Source organism: Mollisia scopiformis (assembly GCF_001500285.1).
Source record: "Mollisia scopiformis unplaced genomic scaffold LY89scaffold_4, whole genome shotgun sequence".
Taxonomy (NCBI): Eukaryota; Fungi; Ascomycota; class Leotiomycetes; order Helotiales; family Mollisiaceae; genus Mollisia; species Mollisia scopiformis.
In genome coordinates, this window is record NW_017263584.1 from 1,627,479 (window position 1) to 1,650,009 (window position 22,531).

Below are 22,531 nucleotides of genomic sequence, written 5' to 3' on the forward strand. Positions count from 1 at the left end.
ATGTAGAGGTTTATGCTGTCATATCACCAACCTAGTGGTATTGGTATGAAGCTGGCAAGTAGACTGTCAACGCCATTGCATAGAGTGTCCCATGCTTTTGTGTTCCTGGCCGATTATAGGAAGAATTTTTGTCCGTCATCTTTATTGCATCAGATCGGGCTTTCCAATCTTTCCTGGGAACATACTCGTTCCAGAAGATATTTTCAAAATGAAAGCTCTTGCTTCATAGATCACATTCGTAGGTCCAGATTTGGGTTCAATCATCAATCCCTCAAGCGAAGCCATTGAATCGCTATCCATGATACTTTTAGGATATATGTGGAAAGTATAGTGAGGAGAAAAGCGGTAGGTTTTTCGGTTTCCTTTGCTGGACAATCACAACCTCATAATAAATTTTCCTATTTGGGCGACTCTCTGCACAATTCTCTCACCCTTAGCCTTCCGCGACTTAATACCCGACGAATCTACGATCACAGCAAAGCTACACTGCAAACAACGATGTCTGGCACCCGCAGAGAAAGAGATCCTGTCATGGATGTAGGAAAGACCGCCGAACATGACAGATTTCTTGAGACTGTATATACCAATTCCATTTGTTCTTTGAGCGCGAACTGAAAGTCTGGACTAGACACGAGAGAAGTTGAAGACATCAGGCTACGAAGGCCGCAAAGAAGCAAGAGAACGACTCCTTGCCCGATTTTCTGTCCCAGATAAAGACCTCGATGATTTGAATCGTGCAAAGACATTACAAGTCCTTATCAAGCACGCTCACCTACCCGCCGCCGAACTTCGTCTGCACGTCGAACAATTAATCGAAGTATGCAAGATGCTACAGCAGGAATTTAGCGACTCCCCTAACGAGGCCGTTGGCGAGGAAGGAGAGAAGCGAAAGTGGGTTAGCGATATCAGGGGGCAAGTTGAGGCTATACTCTACCATTTAGAGGTAGCGGGACGTCGCGAAGAACGCCACAGGAAGCGAGAGGAGCGTGACGATATGTTGGACGAACAACGGAATCGTGTTGATGACTGGCTCGAAAGCATTACAGTCTCTGGGGCTGATCCAAACAGCAGCGGATGAGCAACGGATGAGCAGTGAATGATGGTCATATTTGGGCTGGCGATATCTGATGGCTAACGATATGAATTTGCTCAGAACGCACGGACAATCACTTCTTAGTAAGTGAGTATGTGAGCATAAGCTACGTACACGATTCAGCAACGGACTTGCTTGAAATATGGCCCCCAACTATCATGTGATGTGATAGCGCCTGACAATCAACCTTGTGCTCAGCCACAATGGTCACCTTTCTTCCACAAGATCACCTTCCTCGTTTTTCATTGAGAATATTTCTTTCTGAACAAAGCACTATATATTTTATCAAAATCAATGTAAACCAAGCATGGAGCAAGACGGAGGTAAGTGAGTGTGACCCTTTTTGCAAGTAATTAATTTAATGATTTGTAGACACCCCAGCTATGCCTTTGAGCACGACTGTGGTATCCTGGCAAACAGCTTTATGGACCTTGCTACCTCTGGCTCTCAACTTATGGGGACAGCCAAGCGGTAGAGTACTATCTCTCCCATCAAAACATGGCTCTATGCTGCGATCTTTTCCACCTCTTGCGCTCATGGACAGCATCTCGCTTCTCGTCAGTCTTGTGTATACCTGCTTCTTCCTACATGTTGGGCCATGTCAATCACTTGCTCTGGTCTTTCAAGAACGCTTCAGCTCTCCAGATCAAACTATGCATTATCGTCAACTCCTACGGGAAGGACAGAGACTACGCTGGTTGATGTTCGTTTGCGGGGTAGTGCAGTCCTCCATAAAACTCAATTCTATGACTGGTATCTTCTGGACGAAAGCCTGTGGAGCGTCTTGGGTCTTTTCATGGCTTTTAATTGAGATTCTTTCATTCCTAGCTCCAGGACCAACTTCGGACAGCCCAGCAGAAGGAACGCCCAGCTCATCTACTGCAACTGACGACGAATGGCCATCATATTCCGGAAATAGATATCAGTTGCAGCTCTGGCAAGCATACTCGAAGAGGATCCACTCAGAGTACCTTGGAATAGCGATATCGATCCAATTCTGGATCAGTATCAGCATGTTAGTACATCTTATTGTGCCCGACATGGGATTTCCCAACTCTCTCACGACGGCTATGCTGAGGTGGATCATCATTGGATACTGCCCACTGGTAGCCGTACCTAGATGGTACCCGAAGGTCACAATGAAACTTGGACAGGTTCTCTCAGTTGGCTCATTCATAGATTGGTGGAGCGGCACTTCAACAGTCTTGCTGTTCTGTGGTCTCGTACAATGGATACTGGATCACTTCGAAGTTTTTCATAACTATACTCGGCCGTGGCAACCGTTATTCGTTCAATATACTTTCTGCTTCATGTCAATGATCGTGATCACGGTCATGCGGAGTATACTCAGAAAAGTGGTCCGGTGGCTTCGCAGCAGAAGACTGGGTAGATATGGATGGCCTACAGATATTAATGCCAGACAGAGAGTCCTGGATGATATACGAACATCAACTGATGAGTCTGATGGCGAGACCTTGTGGCTTGCTTGGCTATTGGCCACGAACTTCGCTGTATGGGTGCTATGGTATGCGTATCGATACAATAGTGAAGGAACGAACAATCCTGGCTGGACGATGGTGTTTGGAAAATGAGTTCTTTTTTTGACAATATTGTATGAAATAAAGCTATAAAAGGTTTGTTATTTAATGATCGTCAATCACATGACACTTCCACGCCGTGATGGAAATCTCCCAAGGTCCTATAAAGGAAATGTAGCTCCCGCTTACTTTTCAACTTTCCGCTTCAGCTTTTCTTCTCGCCATCTCTCTCCTCGCAGTAGCTTATAATGTCCTTTACAAACGTCGAAGCTCCGGCAACTATTGAGCCCCAAGGCATTTACCTGCCATCTCCTGACAAGACAAGATCAACCGATACCCCCACTAATGTCAAAGATCGTACCATACCTCTAGTAAACATTCCCTCAGCGCCAAACTCGCAGCATGTGTCAGTTCTGGAGCCAAGCGGTCGTCAGTCGATTGAACGGGATATAACGGAAGTTGATCGACTAGAAACTATCTGGAATCCATACAAAAATCGCTACCGTGTTCTGGCAGCGTGCATCACTCTGCTCGGCAATGGTATGAACGATGCAGCCACTGGGACCCTGATTCAGAGTTTTGAGAGGTAACACTATATACGCTTGTTGGCAGTTAAATTTGTTCCACTAACATCTTAGGCACTACTCTATCAACTACGGCACATTGTCGATTATTTTCCTTTGCAACGCCGCTGGGTTTCTTGCTAGTGCATTCGTTGCCAGCACACTCACCAAAAGCCTTGGCCGAGCTAAAACACTAATGATTGCTGAGACTCTGCTAGTCGTCGGATATATCATCGTTGTTGTTACTCCTCCTTTTGCTGCCGTGTGTGTCGCGTGTGTAACATGCCTTCCTTGATTTATGTATTATATTGCTAATCCATGATAGATTCTTTATTCTAGGTGCTGGAATGTCACTCATTCTTGCCATAGGACAAGTATACTGCGCGAATTTAGCTAACAACACGGTCATAACGGGCCTCTATCAAGGGGCATACGGAATAGGAGGGATTATAGCCCCGTTAATCGCTACTTCTATTGTGTCTCGTGGCTACTTGTGGTCGCGCTTTTATCTTATTCTACTGGGTCTTGCTGTCTTCAACTTTTTCTTCGCTTCTTGGGCTTTTTGGAAATACGAAACGAAATCAGACCCTATTTTACCCCGACAAGTGAACGAGCCTCGAGCTACAATGTCCCAACGAACGAATTGGGGTTCTATAAAGGCTCTGTTGACTCATAGGACCACAATCCTAGGTGCTTTGTTTATATTTGCTTACCAGGTAATTGAAACATACTCCTTGGTTTCTCGTACGGCAAATTGACCTCTTCTCACACCAGGGCGCTGAAGTTGCTATTTCCGGTTGGGTGATTTCATTTCTCATCCAATTCCGCAACGGAGACCCAGCGAAAGTTGGGTATGTTACTTCCGGTTTCTGGGCTGGTATAGCGTTAAGTATGCTCCATCTCTTACTTATAAAACTTCTCGCTGACTTATAGGTCGGTTCACACTTTCGTTTCTAGCTCACCGAATTGGTGAGCGTCGAAGCGTGTACGCTGCCATGGCTGCTGTAGGCTTCTGCTATTCTTCCTTCTATTTGTCTCGCAAACTTACATAATACATAGGCGGCAGCGTTCGAATTCATCATCTGGTTTGTCTATTCAATCCCAGGTGACTCGGTTGCTGTAGCATTTTCAGGTCTAGTTCTCGGGGTGGTGTCTCCAGCCGCGATTCATATCTTCCAACGTCTAATACCTAATGAGATGCACATTGCGTCTTTGTCGTTGATTGGATCTATTGGGACATCTGGTGGCGCTATTGCCCCTTTCATGGTGGGAATAATTGCCCAGAAGGTTGAGACTTACGTATTACATCCAATTTGTATTGGGTTGTTTGTTTTCATGGCGTTATCGTGGTGGGCTTTACCGGAAACTGAATCAAAGAGTGAGTAGACCATCGTGGGGTTTGGAATTTGGAATTCTTAGCTCGTTTATACGAGATAATATGATTAAAATCGCTTGGAATCCACTTTTATGTTTCTGCTCTATGTTAGGCTGGTGTAGCGGTCGTGGATGTAATGGTTTGAACCACGTCGTCCAGACCTAAGCCGGTGGCCGGACCGGACGACCTGCTTCTCTTGCTGGTTCAGGATTGGGCTCGTGACAAATCGGTCTTTCCAACTGAGGACGACCGACTCGATATTTCTACGATTATGCTATTCCAGTCTTATACAAGCGGCCGCTCCGTAGAGTTTGTTTATTTGTCGAAAGGTACGGCTAGTCAGGACCCCTTTGGCGAAGCAGAAGATGCCAAGAAAGTGAAACGAGGGGCAATCACTAAAGAAGTTACAACGATGACCCTACTCCGTACAGGGCCTTTTAAAGGTTAATGCTCAGACCCCTTGCCACTCTCTTTCCACACCTAGGCGCACCACTTATGGCATGCTTATAGCACGCTGCTTTTAGTCACTTTCATAAAAAATGAAGCTATTTAGACTACTATTTTATATATGCTCCATGGGCATCTATGACATCCTTACAGCGCTGGGGCATAGTGCGAATGATGTCCCATGCCTCATTTACAGCTGCTCTGGCCCTCCTGTAGTTTCTGTGTACATGAGGATCTAATGCTTCCAGAATATCCTTCATTCTATTCCATATACTCTCTATAGGAGAGAGTTGAGGGTGCTGGAGTAGAATGTCAGCAATAGACCAGCCTGCAGTATAATAGAGGGTCTACAGCCTAAGCTTATCATCCCTAGAGAGCTCTCTATTGCGTGGAGTCTTGGGTACAAGAACATAATAGTTTTCCATGATAAATTAGAGTAGTAAAGCAGCATCAGAGTAGCTGGAGAGAGCAGGAGATGCCCTTTATTATGATTGGAAGATGGCCCTTGCACCTGACAAGTGATAGGTGGAGTGAGGGGTGGCAACATCACTTCATTTTAACCTTTAAAAGGCCCTGTGGGTTGTATTGAGGGGGGGGGATAGTAATAACAGCGTGCCCCCTCCACCAAACCAATGTCAGATCTACTGTACTTCGTACCCGGGGTATCAATTGTAAAAGCAGGGGTCGATTCTTTTTTGGAGACTTTACTCAAGCAAGTAAAGATTCACCAATCCTCCAAACCTTATTGGACAATACCCCCATGCAATCGAAGAAGTCTCTCGAAGGCTTGGCACAATTGATACCCCGGGTACGAAGTATTTGAGACGCAGAATGAGATCACCCAAGACGACTGTGATACGTACACCCAGAACCTGGTAAAGGGCTCCGTGACACCAGGGCTGCAAGCCTGATCGCGTGCAGCAAGCGTCAAAGGATAATGCGCTCGGCTGCTTTAACGCTTAGCGCCCGCAAGCGCAGATGCTTATTCATCTTCCCCTTCAATCTGAACAATTGGCATTTCTGAACTTTCTGACAAACGTCAACACTCAGCCATTTCACAACCGTTCGTCATGCACTTACACGAGAACAGCTATTTAGGAACGGAGAGATGCGGCCTATGTCGTTTGAAACTTCCGTGGGACGACGACCTCTCAGACCTCATGCCTTGGGAGAGTACCTTCCGTGCTGGTATGATCCATCCATCCTTTTTTGCCACTTTGTAACTCTATATAGCGTTGCGCTTATGCTCCGATAAAGATGTTATTAGGATCACAAATCCTTCTAGCTTTCCAAGTGACTACAATAGCAAGGTTGATGTGACTTTCAATGACGGTTAGTCGACTCAGTCGATTACTATTCATAGCTGGAATAGAAGAACTCGAGAGAGCCAGGCGCCCGCATTCTGTTTCCACGATTTTTGCTACTTATATATCATCAAGGTCAAAGGCTGCACCAACTCGAAGATCTACTAACTTGCTCGAACACTTTTACAAGATTCGGTGGCGCTAGAGGACGTGTATAGTGGACGCGCATTAGAGTCCAAGATTAGGAACACATTTGCCAAACTTACAGATTCCAACCCGTATAGCACGGCTCTATTTCCAATGCAACAACTGCCTATTGAAATCAGGAATATCATATGGGAATACGTGAATTTAAGGATAGTAGCTAGCGCTTTTACAATAGTCACTAGGGAAATACTTCGCCTTGCAAAATCCGTCAATTGGCTAGACCGTCGAGAGATATTATTGAATTTAGGCTCTCAGATCTCTCTCAAGATGATTAGTGTCTTCGGCACTTCATATATCCAAGCCTTCGAACATGGGGGTATCACCAATACCATAACTAGTGTTGTTGATCGCCTGAGCTTTGTTATGGCCCTTGGTGGAATTTGCGCGATCAAGCTCCTTGGTACTGGTTGGGACTCGGGCTAGCTAGGGAAGATACCTATCACGGGGCCCGTCTGGTGTGGAACTATACTAGAAGTCGGTTCGGGTCTCACATGCAGCTTTAATGTATGTTCCCACCTACCTTGATATGCTGTTCTAATAGAATTAGGATCTCTATTGCACTCGTATATTAGGCTTAGGTGTTATAACGAGCCAGATTCTATGGGATTGACCAACCATCCCAGTCTCCCTTACCTTTCCACGAGCGGCAAACCTCCACTTTGATCAACCTTGTCTACACCTTATCTCAAGTCCTCAACCACGATATTTTAGATATCTGCCATTATTCGAAGGTAACGAATACGCAATGGGACTTGTTATATATTACTTTGGCAACGGCATCGTAGGGCTCGAGGCCTATTTCACACGAACTTCACGGTTGTTAGGGAGTCGCAGAGGTTGCCCTATATACTTTCCCCTTAGTTCAAAGGAACGGATAGATTTCGTTTGGCGTCGAGTATATAATAAAAGTCCCGTTAACAAGGCACCAGCATTGATAGTATGTCACGAGTCTGTTTGATAAAGAATATTTGCTTATTTCTGATAGATTCACACAACTCTAGGAAGAACTTGCTCGTTCGGGTCACATGTGTTGCCGGGACTAGTCCAGGACGACAAATACGAGTGGATTCCTTTTGATATACGTGGATACGTTACTGGATTCTACTTTGAGGCACCAACTACTCTCTCATCAATTACAAGACTTGGAGTAACCACTCGTAGTGTGACCACTTGGCCTACAACCCACCCGACCCCGGGATATATTGTATGCAATATTCCACGGAACCCCTCAGCAGCAGGCGCGGACGCTGGCTTGTATTTATCGTTTGCTCGTCTTAGTGGCCTAAAGGAAGTTCGGCTTTGTCGACTCGGAAGTCGCTGCACTGGTATCATAATACACTACCTTAACTCTCCGCCAGTAGTCCTTGGTCAATGGCATACCTCGTGTCTTTCAAGGCATACCTCTATCGATGTTAGGGACGTCTCTACAATGCATGTTGAAAGGGCACAATCTAGGGGATATTACATTATTTCTGACATCACATTCTCAGCGGACGTAAACAGAGATGGCAAGCCCGATACATTTAGTATCAATGAAGTAAGTACTCAATTTATCATGAAAGTAATCCATTAACAAGTTGCCTAGCCTATCGCATGGTGGTTCTCAAAGCTTAGTGATGACATCTGTCCCTGGCGTGGCAAAGTTCTCCCAGTTCCAAAAAAAAGTATCAGGAAAACGGAATGATTCAAACTGTTATACTAGCATTGAATAGAACACCCCTAGCAGATGACTTTCAAAACTTGTACCGTGTGAAATAATCCGTCTTCCTTCGGCTAACAAGATACCGCTGGATAACTAATCTTTATTTAGCCTAGCACCAACCGATGTCCGTTGCGATCCGCAAACTTTCTGTATCTCCAGAAGTCGGTATTCCAGCACCACCAGAGCTAACCCAAACCAGCTCGACTTCTACGTTTTCTTGGATGAGCTAGTCTCAGATGTGAGTGGTTCTGGATGAAGGGATGCTGCGATCGCGAAATGACAAAAATAGGTAATCGTTGCCGCTGCCATATTTCATCCCAAACTCTAGCGCATTTCATCACCGACCACCCTCGTCTGGCGCTCTCTCTCTGACTCTTCCTTCCACCCCCATCCATCATCCCCAGCGGCAATATAAACCCACTTGTTATCCCTCCTCCTTCTAGTCGATATGGCCCCGCGTCAAGCAAACCGAAACATCCAAAAAGTTGGGCGCCAACGCTCGGTGCCAAAACACGAAAGTAAGCCATTCACACCGGTCGTGTACTTTGACTGATTGTTGATAGAAGCGCGGCCATAAGGTATTCAGAAGGAACGATCACAGCTATCTTCTCGTAAGAGCGCACGCCTAGAAGAGATACAACGCCCCCAAGAACGAACTGTCACACGACGGGAATCTCGATCTTTCACCAAGATACGCGCAATGTTTGCGAATGAGTATTAAAAGTCAACTAGTATGTACATCGAGTGTAGCCTCCCAACTCCGGACAATGCCTCTCCAACGATATGCTTTGATCTATCTCTTATAGCCATGGCATCAGAGACTTCGGATGTCAGTATCCAAGTCGAGATCATCGTCTCCAAGCAAACTCTTGTGCCCAAGCCAGCATGTCAATCACTCACCCGCCCAGCTCATGTCGTTCATTGTGCGTATCTAGAGAAGGCAATTCTATCTTGGGTGCAATGCCATATTGGTTCTGTGAGTCGCTGTACATTGGAGCATTAATTGCAGCCTCTACCCCTGCTCGGGCTGCTGCTCTCCTCTTCTTCCCACGTTGATATGCCCAGAATGCAAGTCCCGCCATCGTGAGGACAGCAAGTGCTACTCCAATCCCTATTCCTGCATCTGCGCCTGGTGACAGAGAGCTGCTATTTGAGCTCGTTTCGTCGACTAAGAGGCCCGTCCCAGTGGGCGAAGTAGAGCTACTTGTCTGTGTCAAGGGGTTTGGAGTGTTGGAGGCTTCTGAAGGAGTTGATGTACTGGAAGAAGAAGTTGTTGTACCAGAGGAAGTAGTCGTTGTACTTGAATATGAAGCACTTGAGGAGCTCTGCGTCGAGGATGTTGAGGGTGTTGATATGGAGGAGGAAGCAGCAGCTTGGTTGAGGTTACACCTGACCAAGCTATCAGTCTGATTGAAGTTGGAGGGACACTAAATATTCAAGTTAGCACTTCTTCAACTCCTGGCCGTTGAGACAACTATACTGTTGTGAAAGGCGGACAACACGCCTTTGTAACACCAGCTGCAAGCATTGCTTTATATTGTTAGCGAGACATTCTTTCGTGTGCCAAGAAGCCCTCACTTACTACATGGGACTGAATTGGATGCAGCACAGTCCGATTGTGTATCGACGTAGCAATCAGTGTTAGAAACACAACAATACCCTGAGCCCAGAATAGTTTGGCATTGCGGAAATGCGCTGTTGGTGTTGTTGGGAACGCAGCAGAGGGTACTTCCAGGTGTACAGATTGCATTCTTCGTCCCTGGGAGTGCATCTGAGCAAACATCTCTCTTGGTCAAAGCCCAATCTTCGTGCAATACAGGCATTCTCGCTATAATTAATCCGTAAGTTTGCTCGTCCATAAATCCATCGATGGCAGTGATTAGGCTGCACAGCGCCGTGAAAAGAAGTGCAAACTTCCTTGCACTTCGAAAAAGCCCCATTGCCGAACCTGTATAATGGAACAACAACAGTACTCAATACCGACTCGAAGGAAGAACTTCAGAATGGAAGAAAGCGATGAATGCTAAAGTTCCGAGAACTGAAGTGGCCACCAACGGCGTGGCCCACACAAGTCCTCCTCTTATCATAGAACCAATCACATCACGAAATGCAGGCCATCAAAGCTTGGTAGATGTTGGTATTATGCTTACTGTAGTTGCCACGATGGAGCTGAAAAGGAGATTAGCTGCTGCTGCTGCATGCAACCAATCCAGCCTATGAAACCACCCGAGAAAGAGACGTCCGTAATGGTGGTACCGCCAATATACAAAGGAACAAAACCCGGAACGCCAGCAGGTTTCTTCCTTGCTTTCAACTTCATGACCACTCATTACCGTACTATCTTACCCTTTGTCCCGTTCCGCCCTCTTGTCACTTCACCTCTCGCGCTCCTGGCCGTGAATAGCCATGGTGGAATTGAATGTCGTACAACTTCATAATACAAACAATTGAAGTGTATGTTTTACGGACCAGTTTTGACAGAGCGGTGGGTGGTTTAGTTGAGCTTCATTTCCTTTACATGCAGATCTCTTCTTTTGTCGTCTTCTGATTACTTCCCGGTAATACTATACCCACCCATAAACACTTGCTCCCACCGCTCTTTCTACCCCACTTTACTTTGCCCTTAATATCGGTTAACAAAGCTCTGGACTTCATTGAATAACGTAAAAAGAACGTCTCTTTCGCTTCGGGATCATAGGGTAGCCTCGAACATTTAATGTTAGCAGGGTAACTTTCGATGAGTGTGATCATCCGCCGTCAGCAAACTTGAAATGCTTTAAGAACTGGGAAGCTGTACTACAGCTGAGGTCCTCCAGGATTGTTCCGAAGTCCCGACAAAGACCAATCCATACAAGTGCCAGAATGTCCAACATTTGCTGGTAGTGTGCAAGGATTGCTATTGAACTCATTGAATAAGTGAGCATTTACAAGCAGGGTTGGTTCCAGCCCACCGGTACCGAAGCTTTCCTCTTCGACGAACGCCAATGCTGTTAGGTTGCATTGCATATCAAAATGTTGGACATTCGACGGAGTTGCTCTATTCGGCTAATTTAACGAATCATGTTGCATAAGTGAGTCTATAGAAAGGGGTTCCCCACGGCCACAGCGATACGAAATATACCCGCCCGGTTGGCCACCTCTTGCTTGGCCACCTCGGTTAATTGCCAACATCAGATTTAGAAATGTTGGGTTTCAAGTTTTGGCCTCTTTCAAACCCAACTGTATCTGCTGTCAGTAGCATCAAAGAAATGAATGTTGTTCTGCTCTCATGGCGCGTGCTCGAAGTTTGCGCATGGTCGATTATCGTTGCCCTTAGACCACCTACCGCCAGCAGACACCATGAGTGATGTAATAAGATTCTCAGAGTTCATACAAAGGCTTCTTTGTCACGACAACGTACCCTTCGTCGTCTTGTATTATTGCTTGGAGTAATTACTGTCATTCTCTTTACCTTGAGGAATAGAGCCTCCTACGTTGCATCACACGACAACCTACCCTCGACTCACTTCGACAGCAGACCTAGGATACCAGCAAAGTCCTTTGTCGTTGCCAGTCGTCAGAGAGATGATACAACCTGGATCGAGGAGAATCTTCCAAACTGGGATATTGTACGATATGTAGTTGATATGTAGTTGACAATCCAGAAGCGCAATACACAGTTCCCAAGAACAAGGGACGCGAAGCCATGGTATACCTCACGTGAGTTCTGTCCAGACCCTGTACTTTGAAAGATTTCTAACGTGCTTTACAGATACATAATTGGTAATTATGACAGACTTCCGGAGCTCTTAGTGTTCATGCACGCTGAGAGATATAACGATGACCCGATCTACGACGGAGTTCCTTTGCTGCAAAATCTCCAGATTCCCTACCTCATCTCTCAAGGCTATACGAATCTTCGTTGCGTCTGGACATTGGGTTGTCCTTCGGAACTCAAGCTTGGAGAGCGTTCTCAAGAGACTTCTTCAGATCCTAACTCCGCCAAAACCACAGAATCCGCCTACCCTACGGCCTTCAAGGCTCTCTTTCCAGGCGAAGAACTCCCAGACATTGTTGGAGTGGCTTGTTGCACGCAGTTCGCAGTTACTCGACAACAGATCCATGAACGACCGATTGAAGATTATTATCGATTCCGAAACTGGACAATGGAAACAGACCTGGAAGACGGTGTTAGCGGACGAGTCCTCGAATACAGTTGGCATATCATCTTCGGGAAGAAGGCGATACATTGTCCGAATGCGATGGAGTGTTATTGTAACGTTTACGGACTTTGTAGCTTAGAGTGTAAAGAAGAAGGGAGATGTGGTGAGCGATGGCCATACCCGCCATTCGCGTCGTTGCCGAGTGGATGGCCTGGAATTGGCTGGGATGGAGAGCCAAGGGATGCAGAAAAGCTCGCAGAGCTCAGAGAGACGGCTATGACTGAGTTGTAATTACATTAGAGAAGTGTATTCGCCATTTGTCTCATGACCATATTGGTCGCATATGACCCTATCCCGTATCTTAGAATTATGCGTATCGATACAATAGCGAAGGAACGAACAATCCTGGCTGGACGATGGTGTTTGGAAAATGAGTACCCCAGCAGTCTGTGTAAGAGCTCACTATTATCGACGACGTGCAACAAATTTCAGAGTTGGCCTTCATGCCGATGAACAACGAGCTTTCATCCATATGGGTCGAAAGTTAGCTCAAGTTACAACACTTCCAACCGCGATGAGTTATTCGGACATGAGGTACAACGAGCAACCTCGATTCAATACCAATACTTCTTCAACAACCTCTCCTCCTCCCCACTCCACCTCGCATACGCGGCAACACTCTTCGTAACCCCATTCCCCAACCAACTAAACAGACCCGGCCACTTCAAATCCCCCAACTCAGAAATCACGCACAGATGCAAGAAACTCTTCGGGACCCCAGTCTCATCACACTCGCCATCATTGGCCAACCCGTACAATATATAGATACTCTTCTCAAACCCTAGATGGGCCGGTACAAGTTTGACTATGAAAGAGACATCAGAGTCCGTGTCGTTGAAGAAATTATGCTTGGTGTTAAGTGGGACTATAGCCTTTTCCCCAGGTGAGAGATGGAGGAGGTCGTTGTTGTTATTGACGCCAAGGGTTCCAGTTGTGCATTCGAAATGCTCGGCGTAGGAGACTGTAAATTGAGAAATTAGCTGCCTTTCTGCTGTACTTCCAATAGAGCGAGAAGAGAGAACGGGAGGAATTGACACAATGAGACGCTTAATTAGAAGGGACAGAAGAGAAAGTTGTTTTGGTTTTGTAGGAGAGATGCACTTACCATGGTAATGCAACGGTGACCCGCCACCAGGAGCAAGAGTAACGCGAGCCTCAGTACATTCGCCATCTGTCTCTTGACCATATCTGTCGAATATCACCCTATCCCGTATCACAGGATTATAAAGATGTCGACGAGAAGCATCGCGAACACCCGGCGGAAGAGAAAGATCTTTTGGGTCCGCCATTTTCGTCTTGGAAGCGCAGGTTCGATAAATTTAATTCAAACAACGAGACTGAAAACGAAACCACAAGATGAAAAGCCCATGAGAAACCTTCATTTATATAGGTCGTGTCCACCACTTGCTCGCACTTTCGTGAACACTTGCTTCTCGGTCTCAGGCTGCCTGCCATAGGTTCAAAATGCGACAGAGCCAAGCATCACCTGGTGTCACTGCACCGTTCTGCGTATCGCCCTTAACCTTCCCAATCGCCACAGAAAACCCACAGTATATCCCATAGCTGACAACAGTCCCCTCATAGATCACCAAAGGCTCGACAGAGCTGACCCAGCTTGAGTTTAAATACTTTACTCGCACCCGCCCCTAATTCCTCGCTTAGCCGACTTCGCATCCGCCCCCTGCTCGGTTAAGGTCACTATTCTGGATCCAGGTTCGGGTTCGGGAGATATGGGACTGGAAGGATGATCCGAGGGCTGCAGTGGAAGAGCTCTGCTTGTGGTATGAAGTCTTGAGTGGTCATAACTACGGGGAGAAAACCTCATTGGGAAGTCGGACTGAATAGCGAATCAGAGGCGGGTGAGAAATAAGAGCCGCTGTCTGTGGTGAAGGGAAGATGATGAATCGAGATGGGAGACAAAGCGTATAAATGCCGTGTGATTCCCACAGCCTAAGATGGGGAAATAAATTGCTTTGATACAGGTTGACTGTTTTTTGAGTGTGCTTTACCTTTCTGCCCGCCCTAATCTTTATTTTGAACATTTTGAATACCAGGAGCAAAATGGCAGAATCAACAGTACCTTCCACCACTAAGAAGATCGCCATAATTACAGGCAGCACCCGCGCTGTCCGCATCGGCCCCTCAATCACCAAATTCGTACATTCAGTCCTCGAAGCACACCTCTCCACTTCCAAAACCACCAACATCGAACTCTCCATCGTGGACATCGCAACCTTCAACCTCCCCGTCTTCGATGAAGCAGTAGTCCCTGCTTCCGTGCCCTTCGCTGCCCGTAAGTCATCTTCTCTAAATGACACTCTTCTTTTCAATTCAGACCTCCCACCAATACTCGAGCACTGACACCCCCACAGCATATCCTGGTCCACCGAAATCTCCAAATACTCCGCCTACATCCTCATCACCGCCTGCTACAACCAAGGCCCACCGGGCGGCATCAAAAACGCCATCGACTACCTCTACAACGAGATCAAAGGCAAGCCCTTCCTCATCATCTCGTACGGCATGGAAGGCGGCGAGAAAGCGAGCGAGAGTCTGGCCGTCAGTCTGAAGAGTATGCATACGGTGGTCATGGAGACGAGACCTATGTTGAGTTTGGTGAGGAATGAATCAATTGAGTTTGGGTTGCCGTTGGACTTGAGGTTGGCGGCTGGGGGAACGCTGGGGGAGGAGAGTTTGAGGAGGTGGGAGGGGGAGAAGAAGGAGGAGGTTTTGAAAGGGTGAGGGGAGTTGAAGGGGTCTTTGGAGAAGGGTGGTGAGGAGAAGGCGGCGTAGTGAGAAAGCCGTTGGATGTCCCAGAGTGATCAGGATATCATGGCTGATTTTTCGGCGGCCTCAATCTCCTTCAGATAATTGGCTGTTATCAAGTTAGTCAAATTACCCCTTCTTTCATCAAGATCAACTCACCATAAAGTCTATACTTCGGCACATAATACCTCAAATACTTCTTCAAGACCTCCAAATCCGCTTCCCAAGCCTCGTTCCTCTCTCCAAACTGAATATGGATCAAAGCAGCAACGGCACAGATTCGATGAGCCCAGAAAGCAATACCATCAAGATCCATTGGTACTCCTTCAAAAGAGGCTTTGGTGGCATAGATGATGATTCTTGTTAGAGATTGGAGAGCACTTGTTGCTCGGAGGATCCCTTCTTTGTCGTTGGATTGGGTGGACATGGCTAGTTCGTGGAGATGAAGAGAATATGCTGCGCTGGTGCGGAGACCGTATGGACCGCAGTATTTACCCTCAGCTTTTCCTCTGGAGATCATGGTCAGCCTTGATACAACGACCCCCAGAAACTTCACGTATGTAAGTCAGAAGGTAAAGAGGACTCCACTTACGGCGGCGGAATACAAGCTCCACTAAAATGCTGCAACGCAATATCCAACTTCGCAGCATCAGCGACCCGTTCCTCAGGACTCTTACTCTCATCCAAGATATGTTTCGTAGTCAAATCAGTAAGGTAAGTCATCTGAACCACAGCAGCAAACGGTCCAAATCTAGTGCATCCCCTATCCGCCAGATCCAGATTCTCCAGATCAACATCCTCAGGAAGTACAATCTCATCTCTAACCCGGTAAGTAACTCCATCCTTAAGCGGAACAAGAGGAAGATAATCATCCGGCTCCGGACCCTTAGAAGCAAACGGCAATCCACTACCCCTGAACTCCTGATTGATAATCCTACCCACATAATCAGCGCTTTCCCTCCCTCTCTTGCAAATTACAACCTACCTCTCAAGCACAACAACACACCACCAAACACACCTCTTCTCCTCCACCCCATCTCCCTCTCCCCCCACCCGCCTCACGGTACCATGCAAACCCAGCACCTGCGCCATCCTCACCGTCCCCCCAACAGTCCCCCACGCCTCCCCCAGCATCCCCTGCACAAACTCCCACCCCGCAACCAGGCACCCCATCCTCACCAACCCTAGGCCTACCCTGCCCGCCCCGGTCAACAAACACCAGATACTCTTCACCGCACCATAAACCTCCTCTCCGCCCTGGCCCGCCACCAAAAAGATCGCCAACAGCAGGACGCCGAAATAATCCTCCCCCTCCTCCCCCTGCTTCCCATCTAAGCTATCAAGCTGAGAGTAGAAGGATTCCTGATCAACAACCGGCAGCGACTGATGGAACGTCCGGAAATAGGTCGAGATGTAGAACTCGCTTTTGCGGGTAATAGCGCTCAAGAGACGGGACACCTGGAAGCTGACTTGTTCGTCGATGCTAGAGGAGGGGTGGGTTTGGACTAGGGGCGGAAGCGGAAGGGCGGGGCCGCTCTTGCTTCCGTTGTTGGTTTCGGGGAGGGGGAGGGTGTATTTGCATTTGACGAAGAGTCTAGTGTTCTTCTTTTTAGAGACTGGGTGAGAGAGGATGAAAGTTGGGTAGGACATACCGACTACATCGTCCACAGGCAGGAAGAGCTTTGTTGCAGCTCTTCTTGCGGCGTTTGCAGGGTTCACAGACGGTAGGGGCTGTTTGTTGGAGGTGTGCTATTGAATCGTGGTTGGGCATTTTGGTCTAGAGATAGCTAGCTGTGTGATGAAGTTATTGGCATGGCCTTGAGTTAGACAATTCTAGAAGGATATTATTCTATCTGAGATTTCGAATTGAGGATATGAGGTTTTACGTGAAAGCAGTGTAAGCATAGACTTGAGACGTCAATGCAGTCACGTGGTGTCAGACATCTAGGGAGTTAGTGTGACCTTTCTTGGCTATTTATACTTTAGATAGATGGATATCCATGCTAGGACATTGGAAAATAATCACAAAATGTCACCCTTTCACTAGAAAACTTTTTGGTAGGTATTGGGTTGAGTACAGCCCAATACCAATCCATACTGATTTTTAATAGCGCCTACGACATTTTCCTCCTACCAGTCTCATGTTCTGCTAATCAATAAAATAACCTTTTGTCATGCAACTCATTTCCAATCCAGAAACCAGTTCCAATTGCTGAACGCCGAAACTCAATGCAGAATTGTTCCTCCTTGCTCTTCCTACCCCAAAACGCCCCAAAGGTGATGAGTCCTCCTCCCTATGTACTCCCCGAAAAACACCTGCAAGACATGCAGTATTAATAACCATTACTACTCCTCCACTGAATTAGATGGCCGGGACAGAGGCCTCCGCGCCAGGTTCCCTTCCAAAGGCGTTATTGTACGTCCCAGGGTTGAACATGAAGTTGCGGTCAATCTCCATACTTCGATTAATTCTTCCACCTGGGGTCCGAGGGTTAGGAACGTTAACTCGTCCACGGGTGGTGGTTCTGTTTAGTTCCTCATCGTCGGTGTGCTCATCTTCAAACTCACCGAGTCTAGAAATAGTTAGTGACCATATGCATGTCTGGGATACAAAGAACATACCTCGCAAAGTAGTCGGCGAGACCATCATGACTCGGTGTGCCAACAACTTGATCGTAGAGAGGTGGGGGTGTTGGCATTGGTGGCGGTGGATCTTCGGCATCAAAAGCGGGTGGGTTGAAACTTGGGGCTCTGATCAAATGGATTGGCCGTTGCACACCCGCAGCAGCATTCATAGATAAATGCGCTTGGGGCGGTCTCGCCAAGTCAGGCATGGCATTCTCAATCCCGTTTGAAATGTTGCCCAAATCATTCGATAGGGATGATGCAGTGTTGCTCGCAGCGGCATTCGGGCATCCACAGATTCGTTGCATATTCAGTCTGCCGGTGTTCAGGTCGGAATACTCTGGCAGAGCCAAATTCGCTTGAGTTGCTCGGCAGCTCAAAAGGGAGATAGGAGAGTCGATAGAAATTTCGAAATGACGACGCTTCTTGCCTGTTGGATCGTCCGCATCAAGTCTTGATATTCGCATAACGATCTAAACAGTGGTCAGCAAGGACACGTCAATGAGTTCTGAGATCTTACCTTGATCCAGTGATGCACATCCACATTCTTCCACGTGCAGTCATGATGAAGACGCTTTCCTCGGTCTTTCTCCATCATTTCGCAGGTGGGTAGTTGCACGTCCATCTCTATTTCAGTTCCTCCTATTATGGTTTCCAAGTCTTCTGCCAGATCAAGATCACCAAGTAAATTCTCCGTCGCCTCGGGAAGTGGGTCAGGGTCAATTCCACGTCTTCTGGCATCGTTCCTCCTTCTCGCCTCGGCCATAGCCCTATTACGAGCTCGTGTCTCTGCAGATGGCTCGCCTCCTCTTTTCTGTCGTATCTCTGTTCCAGCATAGTCTTTGCTCAGAGACTTGCCAGCCGATTTTTCGACCAAAAGAATCTTGCGAGAGGCGTCTCTCCTCGTCACCTTTTTATTGCTGGCGAAGTACTCGATGTTCTCGCTGACATAAACCTTGAGCTTGTGGACTTGGACCTTTGCCAATGGCATAAGCTTGAATGCTATTGGAATCTTGGAACCTAAGGGGAATGATTTCCCCGAGATCATGATTTCGTAGTGTAACTGGTCCTCCCATTTCCTGCTAATTGAGATTGGCTCCACCAGTTCTAATGAATCTTCGGAAGGGGATCGAATCACTGGAATCTCTTTGAATCCTTGGAGATTAGCCTTGAAAGTTCCTGCACGTTCCACTAAGCATTCCAATTGCCACTTAACGTGAGCAAGAGGCAATGAAGTCGTCTCGGGGCTGTTGTTGTCAATCGGCAACTCAAAGCTGTACTCGTAAACTCCAGGATGAAACACCTTGTAGCCCTTCTGTTGAGGAGTGGGGCCGAACGGCGAATCACCTTTGGTGAAGCTGCGTGACTGGTTGCTCTGCAAAGACAGTCGCTTTGCGTCTTTGGTAGATAACAGAGTGCTGGATCTACTTGATCGAGTGCCAATACCTGGAAGCGAAAAGCCACTGCTTTGTTGACTTGGAGACGGAGGACCCAACGTGCTCGCAAGATTGGTGACAGATGACGATGCAGACCTGTCTCGCAAAGCATAATTGCACATTGCCCCATACCCTGTATCCGAATCCTCATACGCAGAGTTGAAGAATGGAATAACTTGAGTTCTCAAAGACTCCTCTTCGAACAGGTCAGACTTTGCAGGAGGAATACCTAGGCAATTTTAGTCACTCTCCATTGACAGCGTATGATACTCCTTACCTTCTGGCCACTCGGTTCGAGCTCGACCTGTGAACTTCAACGTGACAGCCTTGATCTTGACACTCTTTGTAACATTTAGCTGCAATTTTCCTCGCAGAAGCGCAGAAGTGTTCGAATGCGAGTGATTCGTAGTACCATCATGGTCGAGACCGGTCAAATAAATCACTGGCTCAGCCAAAATGATCGAACAAGATACACCATTGCCAGAGCAAACCGGCTTTTCCGAATCAGACCCTATCTTTCCATTCATCAAGGAGCCAGCGCTTATACTGGGTCTGCCAGCAGAAACATTGCTCATAGTACTGCCTGTTTCAGATGAACCTGGCGACTGTCTTCCTCCGAGAGCGTTCTCTAGCGAAGGTCTCGACATTGTTGCGTCTCCCATAGACGTTCCCGGAACCGACCTCCGAGCGAATATGGTTGTAGGGTCAGAGGAAGCCACTGACAGAGACGCGCGAGGGGATCTTGGTGTATCCGGACTGGCAGATCTCGTCGAGTTGGCCGCTGAGGACGTAGCGGTAGAGGAATTAGAAGATGAGGGAAAAAAGACCGAACCCAACACTCTCTTTGCGTTCTCGCGGGAAGCCAGCTTTTTGAGTTGTAACCGAAACTTGGAAGGGTTTTTTGGAGGAGGTGGAGGAGGGGAAGGTCGAAGGTCGAACGGCACGAACCCCGCCGGCAGACGTGTGATGTGTATGGAATGAGGTCGTCGTTGTCTGGGTCGGCAAGGAGGTGTAGGTAGAGTTGGGGTCTGCGACTTGAATGCGACGAAGCTGGGAGGAGTGTAGTAGACTGTGCCTCTACTAGTGTAGTAAGATAAAGTGATCGGTTCTGACATGATGATGTTAACGAAAGAACCCTCACAATAGCAACAGAAACACTATCGACTATATCGATGGACCTGAGCTGAACAGAGATGATTCCGAAAAAAAGGAAAGAGTGGTATTTTGACATTCACGATCTGGCACTGTACCCAAGCGCAAAGGAGACTTTGGACGCTCTGGCAGCCGATTGTTGAGTGCCAACCATATCATGCAATCAAAGAGAGCAGGGTGAGTGCCGGTAAGGCTTAGGGGATATAAATCATGATACTATGCAACATGCGACAGGGTGACTGGATAGACTCACAAGACTAGTTTGGCATGCGTCTGTTGTCACGACGGTGTGCAGGGAAGAAGGGGTGCACGCTGCCAACACATGAGGGCAATCGACAATGGCGGGTAGGAAATTTAGGAGGAAAGCTCCCCAAGTTTCCCGGATTGTGAAGTTTGGGTCGCAAGGACTCGCCGTGTAGTGAGTTCGGGCTGGCAGATGTATCCCGGTACCTGCGGCTATCGATGACGGTGAGCGACGAAGCCTGAGTCGCAACGGAAATAATGCACTGCGGGGAGGAGAGAGTTGAGAATGTTTCGTGGACGGCCGTGGACAGATGCAAAGAGAGAATGCAATGAATTTGGTACAGAGAAGAGTGAATTGGATGCCATATGTACAGTAAGTAATCGTCGAGCAGCCTTAGGGCGCAGGAATAGAATCTTTCCCCTCCCGGAACTTGGCAAGAGTTTAGTTGGTCGACCAAGTGTGGTTGTGGTGTTTATAGAAAGGTACGACGATGCCGAATGGACCGTCGCGGCCAATGAGCACGGAGTCGTGGATGATGTCAACAAGTCTCGAGTGGAGCGACCCAAATGATACTGGACGGGACGGGACTGGCCAGCACTGCAGGAAAATACCTCCGACTTTGGGAGAGGCAAGAGTGCGTGGTAGATTGAGTCTACAGTAATAATGTCTAGATCTAGCCCATTATGGCAGCCTCAATCATCCGTCTACTTTGATCCTTCCATTAGGTTTCTTCTCTTCCTCTCTGGCCCGCAGTAAGGTTACTCACTGGCCAATTCCCCACCAACAACTTTTGTCGGGTTTTAATCTGATGTTCGAAATGCAAATGTGCAACACATGTTTCGTTCCAACGCCGGCGCATCGAATTCATCGCGACAGATCGATATTCCCCCTAATCCAGATGAGATTAATTGGATCTGCCATGCCAGATAGATGCCAGATAGATTGTTCGCAAGCGATTTAAAGCAACCTCGTCCACAAACAGGGAAATCGTGATCAGTGCCAACCTAGACTGCCATAGTTTCGAGTGGGACGGGGTTCATCTGGCTTCGACGCTTCGTCCAGAAAGGGTCAACCCGGCAAAGCAGGGTTCGAGAAGCTCATGCATGAAGTTTCAAGATGACTCTTGAAAGAGATGGACGTGATTGTCGAGACGACGTCTGCGAGTCTAGCTTGGCACATCAGCCCAATGGGTACCCATCGCCTTTGCAGTACGTGCTCGGTCAACCATCAGCGCGATTGAGAGACTGGACGATTGTACAAATCATCTTTGATTGTTTGGGCTGATCCTCACCAGTGTCCCATAGAAAAACAATTCTTAGTCAGATCCAAAGCTTCTGGAACCCCGGAGACGGGAGCGAAGCTAGGTGGAGTCATGGTATGGTCAGTGGCAAACTCAATCTCTGCTCCTCTCCTCAGAATTTCCAAAAGGTTGGTCTGAAACCTGCACACCACCGAGCTTGGAACTGAGTTGGATCGGGCGCAGGTTGTCTCTTGCGTTTCCAGATCATGGCTTAAACGGAGCTTCAGAGGCCATTCAAAAGGATCTGCTCATAGTTCGAGGCGTTCCCATCAATACCGATAGGCTTGAACTGGCGCAAGGCGAACGCCAACGAGGCGCCGGAAGACCGGAGGCGTACCTTTTCTCGGACGAGAGAATCCTTAAGAGGGCAAGCCACTGCCATCATTTATCTCACTTCCTTTTCTTTTCCTTTTCATGTGCACGAGATCTGGAACCTGTCGATCCTGGCCTATTGGAACCCATCTTGACCGCCGTGACATCCCGCACGCAGGCTTTACTCATCCGCATGCTCCTGCTGATATGCAGGCCACGAATTCAAGATGACCCGCTGGGCTAAGCCTCTTCGACACGTAATGAT

The 22,531-nt window shown here is 47.6% G+C and overlaps 12 protein-coding genes across 12 annotated transcripts; 9 read left to right on the forward strand and 3 right to left on the reverse strand.

Annotated features, from left to right (window-relative positions):
• The first annotated feature begins 405 nt into the window (after positions 1-405).
• LY89DRAFT_681438 (uncharacterized protein) lies at positions 406-1,171 on the forward strand. The gene has a single exon (XM_018214298.1). The coding sequence runs from the start codon at positions 827-829 to the stop codon at positions 1,076-1,078; it is 252 nt and encodes an 83-aa protein (XP_018076468.1). The 5' UTR covers positions 406-826; the 3' UTR covers positions 1,079-1,171.
• Positions 1,172-1,400: 229 nt separating this feature from the next.
• LY89DRAFT_729585 (uncharacterized protein) lies at positions 1,401-2,685 on the forward strand (the record flags this gene model as incomplete). The annotated part of the gene is made up of 2 exons (XM_018219392.1): positions 1,401-1,416; positions 1,466-2,685. 2 exons carry the CDS (start codon positions 1,401-1,403, stop codon positions 2,683-2,685), a joined length of 1,236 nt encoding a protein of 411 aa, XP_018076469.1.
• Positions 2,686-2,879: 194 nt separating this feature from the next.
• On the forward strand, positions 2,880-4,580 carry LY89DRAFT_576213 (putative MFS efflux transporter; the record flags this gene model as incomplete). Its single annotated transcript, XM_018208829.1, has 6 exons — positions 2,880-3,217; positions 3,270-3,467; positions 3,520-3,910; positions 3,969-4,083; positions 4,128-4,198; positions 4,254-4,580. The coding sequence occupies 6 exons, from the start codon at positions 2,880-2,882 to the stop codon at positions 4,578-4,580; spliced, it is 1,440 nt and encodes a 479-aa protein (XP_018076470.1).
• A 140-nt stretch (positions 4,581-4,720) lies between these two features.
• Positions 4,721-4,888, forward strand: LY89DRAFT_546400 (uncharacterized protein; the record flags this gene model as incomplete). Its single annotated transcript, XM_018208249.1, has 1 exon — positions 4,721-4,888. A coding segment is annotated over one exon (168 nt), but the record flags the coding sequence as incomplete, so codon positions are not given.
• Positions 4,889-6,487: 1,599 nt separating this feature from the next.
• LY89DRAFT_394568 (uncharacterized protein) lies at positions 6,488-7,133 on the forward strand. Its single transcript, XM_018207217.1, has 2 exons — positions 6,488-7,031; positions 7,075-7,133. Exon 1 carries the CDS (start codon positions 6,621-6,623, stop codon positions 6,948-6,950), a length of 330 nt encoding a protein of 109 aa, XP_018076472.1. The 5' UTR covers positions 6,488-6,620; the 3' UTR covers positions 6,951-7,031; positions 7,075-7,133.
• LY89DRAFT_394580 (uncharacterized protein) lies at positions 7,134-7,919 on the forward strand. Its single transcript, XM_018207218.1, has 3 exons — positions 7,134-7,464; positions 7,513-7,638; positions 7,689-7,919. Exons 1-3 carry the CDS (start codon positions 7,273-7,275, stop codon positions 7,803-7,805), a joined length of 435 nt encoding a protein of 144 aa, XP_018076473.1. The 5' UTR covers positions 7,134-7,272; the 3' UTR covers positions 7,806-7,919.
• A 480-nt stretch (positions 7,920-8,399) lies between these two features.
• Positions 8,400-9,699, forward strand: LY89DRAFT_715102 (uncharacterized protein). Its single transcript, XM_018218178.1, has 4 exons — positions 8,400-8,467; positions 8,519-8,747; positions 9,036-9,205; positions 9,295-9,699. The coding sequence occupies exons 2-4, from the start codon at positions 8,678-8,680 to the stop codon at positions 9,637-9,639; spliced, it is 585 nt and encodes a 194-aa protein (XP_018076474.1). The 5' UTR covers positions 8,400-8,467; positions 8,519-8,677; the 3' UTR covers positions 9,640-9,699.
• A 2,155-nt stretch (positions 9,700-11,854) lies between these two features.
• On the forward strand, positions 11,855-12,662 carry LY89DRAFT_768416 (uncharacterized protein; the record flags this gene model as incomplete). The annotated part of the gene is made up of 2 exons (XM_018221785.1): positions 11,855-11,928; positions 11,981-12,662. Coding segments are annotated over 2 exons (756 nt in total), but the record flags the coding sequence as incomplete, so codon positions are not given.
• A 316-nt stretch (positions 12,663-12,978) lies between these two features.
• Positions 12,979-13,720, reverse strand: LY89DRAFT_768417 (uncharacterized protein; the record flags this gene model as incomplete). The annotated part of the gene is made up of 2 exons (XM_018221786.1): positions 12,979-13,392; positions 13,537-13,720. 2 exons carry the CDS (start codon positions 13,718-13,720, stop codon positions 12,986-12,988), a joined length of 591 nt encoding a protein of 196 aa, XP_018076476.1. The 3' UTR covers positions 12,979-12,985.
• Positions 13,721-14,522: 802 nt separating this feature from the next.
• On the forward strand, positions 14,523-15,173 carry LY89DRAFT_548560 (flavo protein; the record flags this gene model as incomplete). The annotated part of the gene is made up of 2 exons (XM_018208273.2): positions 14,523-14,728; positions 14,804-15,173. Coding segments are annotated over 2 exons (576 nt in total), but the record flags the coding sequence as incomplete, so codon positions are not given.
• On the reverse strand, positions 15,030-17,090 carry LY89DRAFT_394604 (uncharacterized protein). The gene is made up of 5 exons (XM_018207219.1): positions 16,850-17,090; positions 16,183-16,791; positions 15,790-16,131; positions 15,357-15,706; positions 15,030-15,306 (listed from the first exon to the last, which is right to left on the reverse strand). Exons 1-5 carry the CDS (start codon positions 16,966-16,968, stop codon positions 15,254-15,256), a joined length of 1,473 nt encoding a protein of 490 aa, XP_018076478.1. The 5' UTR covers positions 16,969-17,090; the 3' UTR covers positions 15,030-15,253.
• Positions 17,091-17,559: 469 nt separating this feature from the next.
• LY89DRAFT_576254 (uncharacterized protein) lies at positions 17,560-20,373 on the reverse strand (the record flags this gene model as incomplete). Its single annotated transcript, XM_018208833.1, has 4 exons — positions 17,560-17,770; positions 17,820-18,295; positions 18,343-19,487; positions 19,536-20,373. 4 exons carry the CDS (start codon positions 20,371-20,373, stop codon positions 17,560-17,562), a joined length of 2,670 nt encoding a protein of 889 aa, XP_018076479.1.
• Between the last annotated feature and the right edge of the window lie 2,158 nt (positions 20,374-22,531).

Excerpts from the sequence above, each read along its gene's own strand:
- LY89DRAFT_681438 (XM_018214298.1), top strand. The coding sequence starts at position 827 with ATGCTACAGCAGGAATTTAGCGACTCCCCTAACGAGGCCGTTGGCGAG.
- LY89DRAFT_715102 (XM_018218178.1), top strand. The coding sequence starts at position 8,678 with ATGGCCCCGCGTCAAGCAAACCGAAACATCCAAAAAGTTGGGCGCCAA. Across the intron at positions 8,748-9,035 it reads CTCGGTGCCAAAACACGAAA|CCATGGCATCAGAGACTTCG; the intron begins GTAAGCCATTCA and ends TATCTCTTATAG. Across the intron at positions 9,206-9,294 it reads TGCAATGCCATATTGGTTCT|AATGCAAGTCCCGCCATCGT; the intron begins GTGAGTCGCTGT and ends TGATATGCCCAG.
- LY89DRAFT_394580 (XM_018207218.1), top strand. The coding sequence starts at position 7,273 with ATGGGACTTGTTATATATTACTTTGGCAACGGCATCGTAGGGCTCGAG. Across the intron at positions 7,465-7,512 it reads ACAAGGCACCAGCATTGATA|ATTCACACAACTCTAGGAAG; the intron begins GTATGTCACGAG and ends TATTTCTGATAG. Across the intron at positions 7,639-7,688 it reads TTACTGGATTCTACTTTGAG|TGTGACCACTTGGCCTACAA; the intron begins GCACCAACTACT and ends AACCACTCGTAG.
- LY89DRAFT_394604 (XM_018207219.1), bottom strand. The coding sequence starts at position 16,968 with ATGCCCAACCACGATTCAATAGCACACCTCCAACAAACAGCCCCTACC. Across the intron at positions 16,792-16,849 it reads GCCTGTGGACGATGTAGTCG|ACTCTTCGTCAAATGCAAAT; the intron begins GTATGTCCTACC and ends GAAGAACACTAG. Across the intron at positions 15,307-15,356 it reads GCCGAAGTATAGACTTTATG|CCAATTATCTGAAGGAGATT; the intron begins GTGAGTTGATCT and ends ACTTGATAACAG.
- LY89DRAFT_394568 (XM_018207217.1), top strand. The coding sequence starts at position 6,621 with ATGCAACAACTGCCTATTGAAATCAGGAATATCATATGGGAATACGTG.